The 18,779-nt window shown below is 38.2% G+C and overlaps 2 protein-coding genes across 2 annotated transcripts in view; both read left to right on the forward strand.

The window, feature by feature from the left end:
- Nucleotides 1–340, forward strand: part of LOC103145374 (glycerophosphodiester phosphodiesterase domain-containing protein 5-like) — a 28,783-nt gene extending 28,443 nt beyond the window's left edge. The window contains exon 13 of the mRNA XM_007562786.2: nucleotides 1–340. Within this exon, the coding sequence (XP_007562848.1) occupies nucleotides 1–166 (166 nt within the window). The 3' untranslated portion in view covers nucleotides 167–340.
- Nucleotides 245–18,779, forward strand: part of LOC103145393 (glycerophosphodiester phosphodiesterase domain-containing protein 5-like) — a 24,019-nt gene continuing 5,484 nt past the window's right edge. Inside the window, exons 1-12 of the mRNA XM_016676731.1 lie at nucleotides 245–257; nucleotides 336–412; nucleotides 9,923–10,026; nucleotides 11,963–12,056; nucleotides 12,186–12,245; nucleotides 12,576–12,674; nucleotides 13,508–13,601; nucleotides 15,727–15,872; nucleotides 16,724–16,806; nucleotides 17,579–17,729; nucleotides 18,210–18,431; nucleotides 18,528–18,685. Of these exons, the coding sequence (XP_016532217.1) occupies nucleotides 245–257; nucleotides 336–412; nucleotides 9,923–10,026; nucleotides 11,963–12,056; nucleotides 12,186–12,245; nucleotides 12,576–12,674; nucleotides 13,508–13,601; nucleotides 15,727–15,872; nucleotides 16,724–16,806; nucleotides 17,579–17,729; nucleotides 18,210–18,431; nucleotides 18,528–18,685 (1,301 nt within the window). The remainder of the gene's footprint in view (nucleotides 258–335; nucleotides 413–9,922; nucleotides 10,027–11,962; nucleotides 12,057–12,185; nucleotides 12,246–12,575; nucleotides 12,675–13,507; nucleotides 13,602–15,726; nucleotides 15,873–16,723; nucleotides 16,807–17,578; nucleotides 17,730–18,209; nucleotides 18,432–18,527; nucleotides 18,686–18,779) is intronic.

Consider the following 18,779-nt stretch of genomic DNA (forward strand, 5'->3'; position numbering starts at 1 on the left):
AAACTTCTCCAACAACAACATCAGCCTTACTCTCTACACTGTCAACGAGCCGTGGCTGTTTTCGATGCTGTGGTGCAGCGGCGTGTCGGCTGTCTCCTCAGAGGCCCCACATATCCTCAGAAAGGTGCCTTCTCCCATCTGGCTCATGGTAAGACGTTTCCCTTAGATATAAATATGGCATTTCTTTAAGTCACCAATCTCTAGGCTGGAGCAGGACACACATGGTCATTCAAAAAAAATTATTATGAAATTTAAGAGTTTCATACAAACGACAAAAATTCAATTTTTACCAGGAAACTTTGGAAATTATTCTGACTAAAGATGATTCTTCACAGCTTGGNTGTCATGTATCACTGGGATCTATGGGTGCAGGTGGAAGCGCTATCAGAGGTCACATGACAACACCACCAAGGTGAGAGGCAGCTTGAGCTCCCCCCTTTCTTTCTTTTTCCCGAACAAGCTTCTCCTCATAAGAACGTTTAATTTTGGTTTGTAGATTTCTCACCTTTACTACAGAATCAGAACGACTGCTAGGTGATGAGACAAAGCTGTTGGCCTATTTTTAAATAACCTTCACACTATCTTCTCTCTTTTATGTTATTTAAGGGAAACTAAGTGGTTCAGCTGTTGTCAGCTCTAATGTAACACTAAACGGTGCATGAAAAATTATACCCAATTGACATGATTTACTGCTCTAACAATGCCTAATAGATCAAATATATTAAATGCTCTCCTAATATCACCTGGTTTAAAACTATTTTCACTTTGACAAAATATGCAGTTTTACAAACGGTTTCTTTGAAAAGTACCAACAGATTTGAATTTCAGCCTCAACAAGGTTGGACATCATTCTGGAGGAAATTATAATCTGAAGAGTGTGGCATGAGTTATGTATATTCAGCCGTTCGAAGTCAACCCTTTTGCTTCAGGGTTTGCAGATCTTAAACTGAATTTTTTTTCACTTTTCTTTGCAAAATCTGTCAATCACTCCGTTTAGGCGGAGAGTGAATAATAGCAGACATTTTTACACTTCGTCACAGGTTCTGAGTTGGATTTATACAACCCTTCTAAACCAATTAATAGGCTTTGATTGAAACAATAGCTGTGGAGTGTTTTCTCTGCTGGAAGGTTAAATTTCTGCCCCAATCTTTATTTTTTGCATCCTAGAACAGGTTTTTTTTTTTCCAGGAAAACCCTAAATTTAGTTCCATCCATCTTTCAATCGGCTTCGACCAGCTTCCTTGTCCCTGCAGAAGACGAGCATCGCCGCAGCACGATGCTTTCAACACCACGATTCACAGAATCTGAAAAATGCTGTTCGCAGCATTTTGCTTCAAAAAGTTTTAACTTTGATCTCTAGTGACCAGATCACCTTCTTCCATTTTGACTGTGTCCCCTACATGGTTGCTGTAACTGCACAGTGAACTTCTTCGTATTTATTTATTTATTTTTTTGTTTTTTTAATAAAGCATTTCTTTCTTCTGCTGCTGGACTCATTCATAATCTACAAGTGGATCATACACCTATCCATGAAGGCGGTAGTGCAAAACTAATAATTATCATGTCAGCAAATGGTCTCACCCGCATTCTTATGCATCACATAAAGAAGAAAATCGTGACTCCAGGCCAAAAATACTGTGTTTAGCTACCTTTATTTAGCGTCATTCAAACTACAGTAACATAAATATTGATGGGAAAGGTGAGTGTTTAGGAAGCATAGATTTAACTTCCCAAAGTAGCTAATAATGTAACATGATTGACCCGCGTCATGTGCATCACGTATTTGGTTCCTATCAGATATGTATTATTTTTTTCTTATGGCGCAGTTGTGCACTTTCTGTGAGAGGCCCATTGATTGAATGATTAGTTCCATTATTGCTGCAATGACAAATGTCAGGAGAACAGTAGGAAAGAGGTGAAGCTGGCTCTGTTTTCCAATGATTATCTCTGAAGATAATTAGCTGTGTACACCCTCAGCTGTGTGCATGGGCTCACATCAGGCTAGTCATGAATGAGACCTGATTATGTTGTCAGGAGGCTTCGTCCACAGTAGTTGCATAGCTGGCCTGCAAGAGAGCTGTAGACTGATACAGCTGTTTGCATCTAATTACTGCTATTGAGTACCTTGTTTTATTTTGTTCTATGTATATTTCACAAAATTACTTAGGAAAATAAATCTCTAAAAGCTCCAAAGATTTGAAGTCGTGTTGATAGAAGGTGAAAATGGAAGATTTCATTATTAAATATATTCCACACTTGGGATAGTGTGGATGTTGTGCCCATTTTTTTATTTCACTTTAAAATTTTCATAAAGCAATGTCTCTGCTCTACAAATTATATTGCTGAAGGACATTTTTCTTTAAATGTAAGAGCTGGAATGTCCAATTAAAGGGCAAGAGCAATTTCTAAAAGGATTTGCCTGAGAAATGTGCCTGACTCTTTAGTCCGCGGTGTTTCTCCAACAGTTTGTGTCCACGGTTTCTTTGTTTGCCACTCATTGTGTAGATCACGGCCAGTGGTCTCTAGCTCTTCCATTGCTATTTGGGGTTTTAATTTGGACTTCTGTCTAATCATAGGTTTTGCAGCACACCTGCAGCAATGTGCACAGAATTTACAGCTGCATGATATTAGAAGATCTTTGGCTGGAGATTAATATGGGTAAATCTTGCAATGATGAAAAAATTTGCAAAATTTGCAAATTTTCTTTTGGTTCTCCCATCACTGTCTGACCGTTAGCATTTCGTCCAATGTTCATGTCAGCTGTGAGCATCTGCTGCCGTGGGACTCTGTCCAACTGACTAAATATTACATGAATATGAAGGTCAACAATTATTGCTTTCCCAACATTCCTTTGGAGTAGGAATATTGGACACAATTTGTGATGTACTCTGCCGGCCTGTACTCCTTTCTGTTATTTAGGGAATGAAAACTAACCGGATAATTGACTTTCCTGCAGGTTATTTGCAGATTAGCTTCTCAGCTGACAGTCCAGTAGCCTGAACAAACCACATTCCACTCGTCCTCACTTTTGTCATTTGTTTTCTTCCATCTTCAAATGCTACCTTTGTTTTCATTTAAAATGAAGAAAAAAAAGACAACTCTTTGGACCACGAGGCAAAAAAAGCATGCATTTCTTGTAGCAAGAGGAGCTGCTGTGAATGTAGTTTGCTGTTTGAATTTGTTTCTGTAGTGTAAGTGGAGTTGGTTCAGGACTTTATGGTATTTGTAGCTGCCAGTTTACCTTCTGTCTTTATCTATTATAAACAAAAGGTAACGGATAATGAAACTGATGGCAGATCCTTCTCAAGAATTTAAATAATTGAATCATTAAAGCCGAGATAAAAATGACATAGTGCTGTTACATGTCCGATTTATTCTCTGGATCACATTTGAAGGTTTGGATCTTTGTGGTTGTATTTTCTGATATTTGATGCTTGACAGGATCCAACATGCACTCAATGATCCATTTGTCCTGCCTTCTTCCTCTATTTAGGAAAGGACACACAGGTTGTGTTGGTGCAATAAACTCAATGAGTGCAGAGGTGTGTGCTCTCCAATGCACTCAGATGCTGAGTTAGATTATTTATTCATACCCACATGCCATCCTGTAGAACAACAAAAACCTTGGGTATAAATAATCATGTCAACTGGTGATTAAACTCCATCCATGAAGTTGTTGACTTAGAATACATCTAACTTGAGCAGAAACGACACAGGCAGGTTTGAATCCTTAGTTTTACCTGGCCTATATAACTCAGAATGTAAAAAAAAAATAAATAAATAAATAAATAAATCTGCTTCGGTTGTGGTGGAAATCTGACACCATGTAGATCTGTTTCCTATCCCAAGTGGTAATCTTTCAGGTCAACTGAAAAACGCTGTGTGAGCATTTTTGTGCTCATCCTCTGCTTTGACAGCTTGTGTCTTCTGGAGTGCAGGGAGCAAACAGTCAGCTAGCGCATGCAAAGTGCAGGCTGTTTCTTTCCACTAGCTTCAATACAATGTTTTTTCTTTGTCTTGTTTACATGCCCTGCAGTGAACTGACAGTGTTTCACGTAAAAATCATTAAAAGCGCACAAGAGAGACTTTAGTCTTGTTTTGATGCTTTCAGTAATCTTTAAAAAAAAAATATATATACATATATAAATTAACTGTTTCCTGCTGATTCCAATATGGCTTCCATTAAAAACTGTTAATTGTGAAAATAATTTGCCTGGTTGAAGTGGCTCACTTGCTTCTGAGAATGGACCTTGGCTCAAACTGAAGTGACGTCATTCAGGACAGATTGGTTAAACAACCCGGTAAGCAAACTGTGGCCAATCAAGGGGAGGCATCATGTACATGTAACTCTACCCGATCCAATCCAATCCCAGAGGCGTGAGAACCAAGAACCTCATGTTGAAACTGCTGCTGGACTCATTCATAATCTATAAGTGGATCATACAATGTCTTTTTTTCTCCCTCTCTCTCTCTGTTCACTGTAGTGAGACATTCAGACCGAGCAGGTGTCGGTGGTGCTGCTTCTTTCTGTGTCCAAGGTGCTTTGTAGGAAGACTGCTCACGTCATGCAGTGCAAGCCGATCTGGCCTCTCAGTAATAATTGAGAGAATTTCCATTTAGGCACACAAAGGCTTCAAAAATAGGAGCAAAGTTTCCCAGCCTTCAGTGGACATTGAGCTGGTCTTCATTCACTCCGTTTATTGATGTCCAGTCAGCTTTTAATCATTTTGTTGCTGTTGTGAGTCACACAATGCAACTTTTGCGTCATTTGTAGCGTCGTTGTAAAGAGGCTTTACAACGACGTTGAGATATTTAACGAAAAATTTCAATAAAATGCTTTTTTGTCACTTGGACATGAAGCTACTCTACAAAAGAGATTTTGATTCAATAACTTCAACTGAAACATAGGAGAAGACCTACACTTTTTGTGGAGAAAATTATCGTAAAAAAGAAAATGTAGCTTTCCTCTTAGCATGGAAAGCTATTGTAGCCCTTTTCAGCCAGCTGATGTACAGTAGGCAGCAGCAGATGAGGAAGTCTCTACAGCTCTCTGTCTGGCATTTTAATAAAATAAATTGACATTGTAAGATGATGTGACAAAATGTTTTAGCAGGTGTTGAAACTGTAGCTTTTTAATACCATGAAATATCCACTTTTATCACCTTTACCACTTCAGGTAGTAACCCATTTTAACTATTTTCCCTTTCAGGCTTGTGTTGCCTGCAGCAGATCATGTCGGCTCAGGTTGCTGTAACTTTATCTGAACGTCATTGAGGGCCTGAATATTCTCAGTATTACATGTGTTGAGCAGTAATTAAACGACAGCTTCACCCTCTGAGCATAAGGAATGTCCTGCGATTGCAGGACCTACATAATGAGTTAAGCTTAAAAAAAATGTTATTGCACGAATATTCGCCAACAACTGTAAATAATGGAAGATGGGTTCACTGTACTGCGGTTGTTTCCAGATTTATTATTGCTAATAAGAGCTAGAAAACTGAGTTGGTCAGCCTTTTTAGCTGCTGACTCTGGCATCTTGTCTGGAATGCGGCCTAGATTCCTGCTACCACATGCTATGCCCAATTCAATTACCTTTTCTTATATGTGGTGTCATGGGAAATATATTTAATATATTTTTTTAGAAAGTGAACTTGGGTATTAAATTGTTGGATTCTTTTTTTTTTTTTACTTTTTAAGATGACAAGGGAAGCGGATTACATTGTGTAGTTGTGCAGCTGAACTCCAGCCGTGCAGGACAGCTTTCGAGATACCAGGGACTAATCTGGATACGCTCAGGAATGTGACAAGTGACAGACGTTCTGCTTCACAGAAACTATCTGCCTGTATTGTATAAATTGGGATTCGAGGGCATCCCACAGTGTCGGTATGTTGAGGAATGCCAAGTCAAGCTGCCATGCTGTTTGCTTCGTGTACAGCAACAGAAAGGGAACTGAAATGAGATGATCAGAGAGGACGGCTACAGTTAGCATCTTTTTACAACGAATGGGGAAATGTTCATCTGCAATATAAACCTGTTGGTGAAATAATGTTCTAGCTTAGAATCAGAAGCATTGATGTAGAGATGAGCACCCAGAAATGGCATTACTGCTAAATGCAGGAACAATAAATGAAAGCAAATAATGCAATATGTGCTAACACATGTTGAATTGTCCTCTTTCTTGTAATTCTCTGTTGAAATGTGGATGTCTTTGCTAAAACAACGTGAGCAGAGTTGTTTTTCCTTCATGTCTAACCTCTCACACAGATCTGCTCCGGCTAAAATCTCCTCCTAAAATAAGAAAAGATTTGTTCTTTGCGTTTCCATGTTGACTGATTCCTAAACCATAAGAGCATTGCTGCAGATGCATAGCACCAATCCAATAAGCTTCTTTATTAAATGCAGTATTGCAGTCCGCTCCACTCGACTGAGTCACAAAAGACAAATAGAGATATTCAGACAGGAAGTCAAAGAATAAAAGTAATCTCATATAGCAGTTTATTAGATGATCATGTTGGTGGTCCTGTATTGTTGTGGCTCCCGGACGCCCTAAAGCTTCACTTTGTTAGACGAGATTAAAAATGTAAGGCCAGTGTTGTTTCACCACCAAGGCAACTTCTGTTTTAATAAAAGAAGTTTATGACGGTGTTAAATTTCCCCAGTTGAAGCAAGCGTTTGTTTTTGAGAGTTTATTACTTCAACATACTTTATTTTTAGAAAGTTTTTTTAATATTTTGTCTGTGTGAAGCACTGGTGTGGTCCAGTTTTTAGGATCATTACCTCAAACTTATAGTAAGAAAGCACTTCTGTCCCTAGATTTAGAGCTGCGCGATGTATCGCAAATCTACTATCATTGCAATATCACTGTATTAAATTGTCGAGGGCTGATTGGGAGTGAAATAACTCTGGGCTAATATTAATAAATATATTGTGTATTTTGTTTTTCTTTGTCTTTAACTTCAGTGGTGATGAGCTCCACAGAAATTTAACCTACTTCTTCTGCATTCTAGTATTTGTAATTTAAAACCTTATTTTTTGATGACCCAAATACAGTTCAATCCCATAATTTTGTTTAAAAATCAGAAGCGTGGCATGCATTTCTGTCTGCATAAACTCCTCTTTATTGTTCAAATGCTTGTTGCGTTCTAATAGATCTGTGTTGTCGCTCTGTCGGGGCCATGCACAAAGTCTTGTGCTGGAATAAAAGCCAGTCATGCAGAAAGTTGATGTGAAATCAGCAGGGCAGATCAAATCATGTCGGCCTGATCGAGCTTCACTGTAGAGTGTGGGACAAAAGGGGAACAGAGAACATGAGAGCACATTACACACAGCAAAGTGTTTGTGGTCACGCAGAAATTAAATAAGACTCCAGAATAACATCAGGTTAATGTCACAGTTTTAACTCTTTCAGACCAGAAAGCTATTTTTTATAAATATTGTTTTTTTTGTTTTTTGTTTGTTTGTTTATTTACTTTTTTATGTTGGGTCTTGATAAAATTATAAATGATCAGAACTGCATGAAGGTGAAGGAGGTTAAACAAACTCAGCAGCAAATTAACATTTTGGGATCACTTGTTCTTTACGATCATTTCAAAGCTTTGTTTTGTAGAGAAGGCATCAATAATTTTGGAGGGTGCTTGATTATTGTAAAAATACCAGATTCCTTCTGTGAAGGCTATTTTAGCTCAGTTATTCGAATTCAAAAATAATTTATTGATCCCAAAGGGAAATTAACATTTTACGTTAAAAAATACATTAAACAGATATGCTCCAAGTCCCAAAAATATAGCAAGGGATCTAGAAAATATCGGTATAGTTTTGACTGGAGCATCACAGTTCCCCAGGTGTCCTCTGTTTTTATCCAGAGGGATGCTGTGGTGGGGGGGAACCAGAGAACTTCGTCCTCTACGGGCCAAGGTCGGCTGTCCCAGGTGTTTCCAGTTGTGATTAAGGATCCTGGGAACTGGTGTCAGTCCGTTCTCATGATTAGTTTTGTGCCAACAGAGACCTTGGCAGCTTTCTGTAACAAAAACTGATTTTCTTATCATAAGACGGCCTTTCTTTGGAATGTAATGTAGGTATGCTGGCTTTTTTGGTGGTGTTTTTTTTAAGCTTCTTTTTGAAAATAATTGCAAAATGTTCTTCCTAGAATGGATTTTTCTACAAAATTATTTTTGGTAAGCAGGACCATGCAGCTTTATGATTATAAAAGGTATGAAAATAGCCTACAGAGTTAAATTTACCTGTTTTGTGTGACAATTTATGGGATATCTTAAAAAAAAAACTGCTTCTTTGCAAATAGGTCGTAGTCCTTTTGTTTCCTTTTTTCCTATGAAACAGTCACGGCATTTAACCACAGGTGTTCTCTCATTACCGTATCTGAAAGTGGAAGTGAGAGGAAAATATTTATTTATGTATTTATTTATTTATTACAATGAGATAAAAACATGATTAAACACGGATTAAGATTGTTCCAGAAAACCTTTAGATCTTTTATGTTGTAAGATTTTTAATCACGGTACTTGAAAAAATGTGTAAATTTTTTGTTGTAACAGTAACTCAGTCCACTCAGACACAGTTTTGGTATTGGGAGCAAAAAAAGCAGGCTAGTCAGGCTGTGTCACCTGGGAGTTTCCTCAGCTGTCTGAGGTGATAATGATCTGATCCTTGACCCTCAGCAGAGATGTGTTCACGCAGTGACTTTATCTCGACACTGCAGTCAGGGTTGTCCCCATAAACGTGCAATCTTGATAGGATTATAAATTAATTTGGCGGATTTCCGAATTCACTCTGAGTGCTCAGAGTGAAATGACGGGCTTTTATCCTGCTGGTAGAAAAGAGGTTACTGAAAGGTTACTGTATTATACACATTATGTATTGTAAATAGATATGTCTGCCCTGCATGCCGGTGTCTTATCTCTTAACCCTCACGTGAGTTTTTTAGTTTTTTTTTTTTCTTTTTACATCTGAAGATGTGGTCCATTTAAAGTTTTTCATGGTACAAAGTGCAAGAGTGACGAGGACAGCAATTAGACATGGCAGCATGTGAAGTTATTAAAAGTTATTCAATTATAATGAGCAGAGCGTAGAAGGGAATACTCTCAGCAGAGGTCTGTTATCAGACTGACTTCAGGTTCTAATCAGAAGAAAGTTAATCATTTAAAGCCTTGCAATACCTCTGGAAAGTTTAGTTTTCTCTGTGCACATCTCATTACATTGTGTTTACTATGGCAGAATTTATAAAAAAAAATTCCCATTAATCATTCAGACATTTTTGTGGTTGATCTCCAATCGTAGAGTTTGGTGCAACTCTGACCTGCAAATTTACTGTCGAATCTATAAATGAATAAATTTATAGATTAAATTGAAAATGTAACCTGATTCAACAGCGTTTTTATAAGGTGATAAAATGAAACTATTTTTCAACACAGTTGTCACTTTCTGTATCGCAATAAAGTTTTCCACATTAGATGGATAAATGTCTCTATGTAGTTAAAACCCAGCCTTGGAGAACTACAATGTCTTATTTACTTCTTAACATGAAACCTTTGCTTTTTTTCATACCTGAAAATGTAATGTGCTTCATATCAAAGGATATTCAGTATGTGTCCATTGAATATATTGAAAAGTAAGTAGAAGCTGTATCCGGCTTTCCATTTTGAGAGAAAGAAAACACTCATAAAATATTGCTTTATCATAACACATGAATCTTAAGGAAGCATACTGCCATGAATGATATCTACTTGCATTGGGACTAGAATCAGAATCTAAAATACCAGATTCCACATCGAGTGTGAAATTGGAAGATTCCAGTGACCGGCTGAATTCTTGGGGTACCTTCAGTAGCATTTGTAAGATAAATTACCGTCCTCTACATAAAGGACTGATTATGTGTGGAATTTTTTTCTGTTTGTCAATATATAGTGGGAGCTGCTGTGGTCTCTCATCCTCCTTTTCACCTTCTCTCTGCTGCTCATCTGGTCCTACTTCTGGTGGGAGGCAGACAACGACTACAATGAATTCAACTGGTGAGTACTGCGTCGACGCAGCGACTGCCGCTCCATGTTTACTAGGCTCAACTTGAAGCCACGAGGCGGCCAGCATATTGCCGTGACTGCGCACATGCTGGTCATACTTGTTGATTTCCTAAATCAGGAGTTTAATCTCTCCTCATCCTTAATCTGAGCAGAGACCACCCAGGCCTCCGTAGATTACAACATTACATAAGAGAGACGGCTCATCCAACATTTTCTGTACTGTAAATCACTCGGCCCCACTTTCTCTTGAACAAGCACAAGTTTATAGGATGATATGCATGCTAGTTTGTGCTTGTAACACAACAAAAGCAGCTTTATACTGTTTTTAGTAGGTAAAATCCATATATTAATAAATCTTCATGTTCATAAAGTTACTGGAAGATTAGAAACCAAAGAAACGGGACAGATTCATTCAACTCCAGGCAGACTGTTAAAAATATATACTGATTTGTCACATGTAGGGTGTATATATTTTGTTTTATAACTACACATGGTTACTATTATTAGATATTTGACATGGGGGTGGATAATGGTTTCTGCTCCTACCTCCTTTCCCATCCCCCATGCTTCCACTCTCAGGGACATCTGCAAAGTCACTTTCTAATAATGTCCTTTCTCTGTATTGCATTCTTGAGTATGTATGACACCTCAGTGTTGTAGTTGAATAATTATCTCACTACTTACCCTGTTACCCTTTTCTTTGTCTTATTTATTTTTTCCTGTTTCTTGTTTCTGAGTTTCCTAAATTAATGCCAAGTGCACTTTCAACAGCAGTAACTAGTTTGTTTACTGATATTTATGTCTCTCTGTCTTTTTTCCCCTTTTTATTAGCAATGTTACTTTCTTTTCCCTCTGCAGATAAGTAGAGCAATAACATCTCTGCTTCCTTATTATATGTTCTGTTGTGATGTAGCTGCAGGGAGACTCGGAGCCCATCTGCAGAACAAATGCATTCACAAGAGACCTTGTTCCTCTTAAATCACTGATAAGGCTTTACTTGTGATTAATACTTCTAGCTGATGTGGCAGAACTCCTGCCTATGTCTTTTTTTCTGCAGCTTTGTGTGTATTTATATAGTGTCACAAAATGGATGAGCAAAATGTGTTTATCCTGTATGTATTTTTGTGTGTGTGAATCAGGAGGGATGGATAAAAACATTATTCATAGTCTAGTGATGCATTTTTTGTTCCCTAATTAAAGCTTAAAAAGTGACAAAAAAAATAGTTGTCAATTTTCCATGAAATTAATAATAACTATGATTAAGCCATGGCCTCCTGAGTGTTATAATTTGCTTGTCAAAGTCTTAAAGGAACCAGTACTCCCTCTAAAATGAGTCACCGTGAGTTTTTTGGTCTTTTTAGCACTACTTAAAATACATATAACTCTGTGATGGTATCCACTCACAGTCTCTAAAATCTTGTTGAAATCTTACTATTATTGAAAGTAATTGTTGCTACTTTCTTTGAGTCTAGGTTTATTTAAAGTGTGGCAGCCATGCCTGAAGTAGAAAAGCAATCATGAACCATTTAGGACTGATGATTTAATTAAAAAGAATTAAGAACTAAGAATTGCCTCTCTTTTCTTGAGCTGTAGTTTAAATATGACATCTCTGGTTGTACAGTATTACGGTGCATTAGTTGACATGTCATGGGAAATATTTATATCTGCAAACATGTCAATAAGGCTAAGTGTTGTCATCATCGCCACTAATACTAACCCTATATTATATAGCTTGTTTTCCTGACATTGTGCAGGTCTAATCAATTAGTCCATCCAGCCATAAGGATGAATGAATTGATGAATGGACATCAATCATTGGATTACATTGAATACAACCAAACCTTGTGTTTTTTATGGCTTTTATTGCTTCTTTGTGGTTTATGAATAATCATTAGAAGAAACATTATGAAATCTCTTGTTTCTGCAGGTTCCTGTACAATAACTCTGGGGAGTGGACTGATGGAACCGTTCCCATCCTAGCAACAACTGCTGCTGGATTCACCTACATTGCATTTTTAATGGTCAGTATGCTCTCACAGAGAATGCTTTGAACTCATCATAAGGCCCAGCTTGGCACATTGAGATTACTGCATAATACTGATTTCTAAACTGTACTTTGTGTGGGTGTTTCTTGTTTTTGCACTTTTCAGGTTTTAGCACTTTGCCATGTTGCACTTGGGCAACAGTTGAATTTGCACTGGCTTCATAAGGTAACGTGCCAACAAAGTGAGATTGTGTGTGTTTGTGTAACTGTGAGGTGTAAGGGGGTGGATGAATTTTGCATATGTTTATCTGAGTTGTAACTAGCGTAGGCTTGTGTTTTTTGTCTTGTTTTTGCAAATGTTTTCATTTATTGCTGGTCAGTTCAATTCATCCTGAACTTAAAACCTTCAGGCTGTTAACTAGATAAAGACTACTAACTAAATAAAGTTGCCAGACACTATGCGACCACAAAATGTATATTGGGTTATTCTGCAATTTTACTAATAATTATGTTTTTTGTTTTGTTTTCTTTGTTTATTTCTCCTCTCTCTGCACAGATAGGAGTAACTGCTTCTTTACTCACCACTATTGTTGGGATAATATCAGTTAATCAAACATGGACACAAGAGTGGGATATCATCCCCATCTCCTTGCAGGTCAGACACAAAATTCCCAAAGTCCTTGTTGATGATTAACGTAGAAGAGTTGATAAGTTTTAGTAGAGGCAGTTTTATGATGCAAAGTGTAGGGGTGGTAATTCTTTTATGTATGCAGCATTGCAATTAGTAGAGTAATATATAATATGTAACATTTAATGCATGTCAAAGTGATCCACATGTTTCTCTTTTTAATATTTATCAAATTAATAAAAATCTGACAGGCTTACTGTTGAAACCATAAGTTTATATACACCCAAATAAAAAAGAAACATTCGTCTCTCTTTCTCTGAAATTAAATCAGAACAAATGTCTCTCGTTTTAGGTGGATTAGAATTGAGAACTGAGGAAATGTATGCAAACCTCTGATTTTCAAGACATTTCTAAAAACATATTTGCCATATTCTCCCTGTCATTGTTGTGAAATTTAGCAAACAAGAATAATTTTGTGTAATTCTAACTGACCTAAAACAAGAGAAATTAGATCTGATTTAAACTTCATACAGTATGGGGGGGAAAAAAAAGGTGCTTAAGTCTTTTTTTTTTAATGTATACAAACTTTTGCTTTAAACTGCATTGGTATATCCATGTCAGATTATGTACTACAAGTAATGTTTGAAGTGGCTGCAAATACTCCTTAGTAACTGTGGTCTTTTAAAATTGAATGTCTTTCCAAATAATAGGTTTTAGCATTGCCAGACTGTGTCACTGGTGTCTTGGCTCAAGATAATGACTGTTATTTTGTGCCTGTGTATCTCCTTTGACTTTATTTCTTGTCCTTCTCTCTCTTACTTGTTTTGCCTCCATTTGTCTGTATCCTGTGTTCCATCCAGGCTACAGGTCCGTTCCTGCACGTAGGGGCTCTTGCTGCAGCCACAGCCTTGTCATGGATTGTTGCAGGACAAGTTGCACGTGCAGAAAAAACAAGTATGTTTATGATTCAAGTTACAGCACCTTCCAAATGTAAAAATGTGAGTCATTCAGTTCTGTAGCACAAAATCCTTAAATCATGAAAATCAGTCTAATTTAAATACCTTTTGTGAAGTGGCTAAGATTAATGAATCGCTTTTAGTGCTGCCGAGTGTGTAGCAGCTAGCCGATGTCTACTTTAAGTTAAGAACTTTGAGAAACTGCTACTTGGTTGTAATCGCTACAAGAAAATACATATTCACCTAAACCTGCATATATCTACAGTCAGAGCAGTAATTAAAACTTGTTTTTAACAATTGTCTGAGATCATGTCACAAGATCTCTTTATTGAGAATCTTTTTACATATTTTTACCAGAGCTGTCAGTATTTGTAGAGTTGCAATGTGTTTTAATGCAATGAAGTGATATGACAGTCTGAGTGCCTCTCACACACACACATTCACAAAGGCTGGTGAATGATTAATTAGGTGTAGACAGAGGCCAGGCCCTTCATCCATGGTGTGTGTGTGATAAACATTCCTCCATGGTGTGTGTGATAAACATTCCCCCAACCTCTTTTTCTCCCCAGAGATGGAGGTTGTTTTGTCCTTGAGTCTAGAACTCGTTTTGAAGACTTGCAGCTCTGACAGTTTATTCCTAGCCTTGTTGACATTGGTGCCCTTAGCATAAACTTGCTGCTATTGCTGCTGAGATTTAGTGTAGTCTATGTAGCGACTTCCTAACTGATCGCCAAGTAGTACTGGAGGAAAACTTTCAACTTTAGTTTGCAACTTCCACCCATCAGTGGTTGTATGTTATCTATTTTGAGATTATTTCTTTTAACTCCATAACATTCTTAGCTTTTATGGACTAATGATACATTTCACATCCATCAAATAGAAAGCACCCATAATGAAAACAGCAGGTCATCTGAACGGTACAAGATTTAAAAAAGCGACTCCCAATCAAATCCCAAGGAAAAAAAAAAAAAAAAAAAAAATTATAGCAAAATCTAGACTTATTTCATGTGACTGAGGTCAAACTGTTGTGTTCACAGCCAAACAGACTTTAAAAAGAAACTGGAAGAAGACCAAGGCTACATCTTCCATTTGTTCAGAAGTACTGTCTTTTCCTGTAATGACTTTAATACTTGCCAAATATTTAAATATTTACTTTCAGCTTTTTTACATTGGACTTGATGGTGTCACTCAGACTCTATGAGAGAAATTAAATACTAGTAAAATGGATGTTGAGTCGTTCTTTATTTTCTATGTTTTAAGGAGACTTTAAGAACTTGGTTAGATTATCTCACATGGAACCTGATGTAATGCACAGCAGTGTTTGAAAATCAAAGGTGCGAGGGTGGATGAAGGCCATCCACGAGTCTCCTGTGTGTAACAGGAGTTGGCCACTCGACCCTGCCCCGGACCTGACCTTGAAACAAATACATTCTCCTGTGCGTCTGTGTAGGTCTGTGTGGGAGCCCACATTCACAGCCATAATCGCTCGCTCACTCCGAGCTGGATCCTGAGTGCCATCATGTTGGCTGCTGTGTGTAGCTGCAGTATAATAGTCGATATTCACAGCAGCCTCTTCCTACTGTAGCTAATCTTGGCACATAACACACGGCAAAACTACAGTTTGTTGTTTCACTCTGGTTTCTGTGGAGACTGAGGAAACATTTTTGCAGCATGCAAATCAGTAAGTTTTGATGGTGAATTCTGGCTTGTACAGACAGACCAAGGCTACATCTTTCAAAATGCTTCACACGCCTCATGCAACCACACTTTTTAGTGAGATTTTATGTGGTAAACCAACACAGACATCCAAAATAAATCATACATTTTCAAATTTTTGTGCTAATTGGGTCTAAAGCCCAGTACATTAAAATTTGTTATTGCAATGTGAAAAGGCTCAGAAGGTATAAATGCCTTTACGATATAAATGATTTTACTGTGGCTGTTCCCCTCCATGTTAACAAGCTGTTTACTGTATCTTTATGCCTTTGTACAGATATGACAGAGATATCTGTTTGCTCATCTAACTCATGTGATGAATGCAAATATTTCAAACCTCTAAAAATGATCTCTTTATTGTCATGCTATGGATACCATCTGTAAGTGCTTGTTATGCTGTCTGCCAGTCTTTCAGGTGGTGATTGTGCTGCTGTACCTCAGTGTGTTACTAGGACTTTATGTTCTGCCACTTTATATCACCTCCCCCTGCATCATGGATCCCAGGACCCTTAAACCACGGCCAGAGGTGTTTGGCCACCAGGGAGTCCCCATGGTGAGTCCATTCAATTTTGGTTTACAGAATGTGTTAAAAGTAAAGCTAAACCCTTAAATATATCCTTTTTTGGTCTATATTATTGTTGTTTTTGGTTTAACTACATTAGCTTCTTAATTAAATAAAGTAGCCAACAAATGTATAATAAGGGGGTTGCCCTTCCTGATATATTGAATAAATTGTTGTATGACTGCTAAAGAAATATCTAAGTGATTGTAAATTTCCTGTGAACAGATTTCATATCCAGTGGAAATGTTTTTAAGAGTATATTGAAGGCTCATACTATCACAAAAACCTCATTTTAATGGATAAATCATGGATTGATTTATTGCTGTTGAAGGATTTATGCCTCCAGCGTGCCAATGACTGCTCCGCAACACAAAAACAAGTTGCTAAAAGTAGTTCCTCACATTAGGACACACCCTGCTTTCTGTGGTATTTCTGCAAAAAAGAGATCGATCCTCAGTGGAATCTAAAATTAGGAGTTCCTCTGCAGGCCTGGGAGATTAAAAAAAAAGAAGGCTCACATCACAGGACTCTGTTTCCCAGAATGACTCATTATTGATTGCAGCGGCATTCCTGCCCCGTGCTTCACAGCCAGTAGCTGAGTATTCCCAGGGTCTCTAAGGGAGGGGGGGCAGTTCTAAGTGATGTTTTAGTATCGATCAGGACATTGACCTGAGTTAAAGAGCAATCCACAGCACACATTCCCATATGTTCACTGGAGGAACTGCATGGAACATCATGGGAACAATTAGGTTTTCTATAGTTTTATTTCTTTGCTCCATGCCGTTAACTAAGACATGACCTACTTGCAATCACTTCATCTTTTATTCCGACTCTGTGTCCAGCTTGCTCCAGAGAACACGCTGTGGTCGTTTCAGCGAGCTCTGCAGATGAACGTCACTGGACTGGAGGCTGACGTAGCCATAAGGTACACACTCAGAATGATCGATAAGCAGCAGTACAATGAAACCACACAAATAAATATCTGCTGAGATTCCTGTCCCCCCTGTTTAGGCTCCATACATGGTAAATGGCCTGTACTTGTACACCGCTTTATGTAGTTGACAGGACTCCACAGCTCTTCACACTACATCCAGGCAGGCATTCACACATTCAGGGTGGTTAGCTACATAATAGCCACAGCTGGGGCACTTTTACAGAGAAAAGGTTGCCATGCACTTAGGCTTTGTCTGTATTTTGTAGTTTTTTTTGTTTTTTTTTTAGGTATTTCACAAAATCTCAACTTTTACTTGAGTATGTTGTGACTGAAGTATTTAACTTAGTTACGCTTATTCTTTCCTGACCCAATTCTATTTATTCCCATTCAATATTTGAAATTCAAATTCTGGAATCATGCTTTTGCCTTGGATAGGAAATAATCCAGACCAGGAAGTCCTGTTTGCAGTATTTAGTGCACCAGCCTGAGCTTGAATAACATGACCTCCCAGCTTATAACCTGCAGTTTCCACTTATTTTAAACATGTTTACTCATATTCACCGTCATGTAGAAACCTGTACACTGGAAACAGTTAAATTTTTTTTCTTTATCTTTACAATTGTGCATTAACGGTTACTAAACTTTAATAAATTAAATCGTATATAAAAAATATAATGATTAAAAGGATGGACAAAAAGTAGCGTGTGTTGCATTTGGGAGTTTGTTAAAGGTTTGCACTTTGTATTCCTCGTCCGATCACCAGTGTGGACGGCGTACCTTTCCTAATGCATGACCTCACCCTGCGGAGAACCACAAACGTGGATGAGGTTTTTCCAGACAGAAAAACAAAAGCAGCTTCATGGTTCAACTGGACGGATCTGCAGCAGCTCAACGCAGGAGAGTGGTTCCTCAAGGTACTTCCTGGTTCCTAATATACACTAAGCATGATTTATTTCTAAATTAATTAGTGTCTTATTTGAGCTTATTTAGTTGTGTGGTAAAAGCCATTAACCGTCTCTCTTTAGCACAGTGTGTTCTCACTCACTGATCCATCATGTTCCCCTAAGGGTTTGTGGAAATTCAGATATCCAGTTAAGCATGAACGCAGAACTAATTTAGAAGAACCGCTGCCTTGACCTCAGTAGATTTGTCTTTCATTAAATTTATTGCCACTAAAGTTTATTTTAATTTTGGTGTGATAGCCAAAAGTTTATTTTTTCAAATTCATCACTGCTCTTCATTCAAGAAAATGTTGCTGTATTCTGTTTGGTCTTTTTGTTATCCGTTAAAAGTCTCATTCTCTGAACCAACCACAGAATTGACATATTATAGAAAATGCCCCTTCCTTTAAATTGCTCTTAAATCCATGTGCTTTTCCCATCTTCTTGTTTTAGAATGACCCCTTCTGGACCGCAAGCTCCATGTCCCAGAAGGAAAGGAATCTCACTTCCAAGCAGAGGGTGTGCAGCCTGGAGCAGCTTCTCAAGATGGCCTCCGATCACAACATCACAGTAGTTGTCAGATTGCGGAGGCCTCCTCGTGATCACCCCTTCAACTCCACATGGATCAACGAGACGCTGCAAGTAGTGCAGAATTCTGGACTTCTTCAGAGTCTGGTACGAGGGAAATGTCTGTAGCTTGGGAACAGTTTCCCTGATGCAACCCGTTTTGAAAATGCAGACTCTCGTGTTCCCCGTCGTTGTTCACGTTAGGTGATGTGGACTCAGGATGACGAGAGAGAGCAGGTGAAGCAGTGGGCACCTGGCTTCATCCAGACCTCGCTGGTGAAACACAGTCCAGAACATCTGCGCAGCTCTGGCATCAGAGGGCTGCTGCTCAGATACAACCAAGTGGACGCTAATGAAATCACGTAGGTCCACACACCCAGCCCTGATCGGTTATCACTTCCAGAGGAGATCTGACTGTTTGCCAGTGGAGCTTCTAAGAATCTTGTTGTTGCCTGC

This window comes from Poecilia formosa, unplaced genomic scaffold, assembly GCF_000485575.1.
Source record: "Poecilia formosa unplaced genomic scaffold, Poecilia_formosa-5.1.2 Scaffold141, whole genome shotgun sequence".
NCBI lineage: Eukaryota > Metazoa > Chordata > Actinopteri > Cyprinodontiformes > Poeciliidae > Poecilia > Poecilia formosa.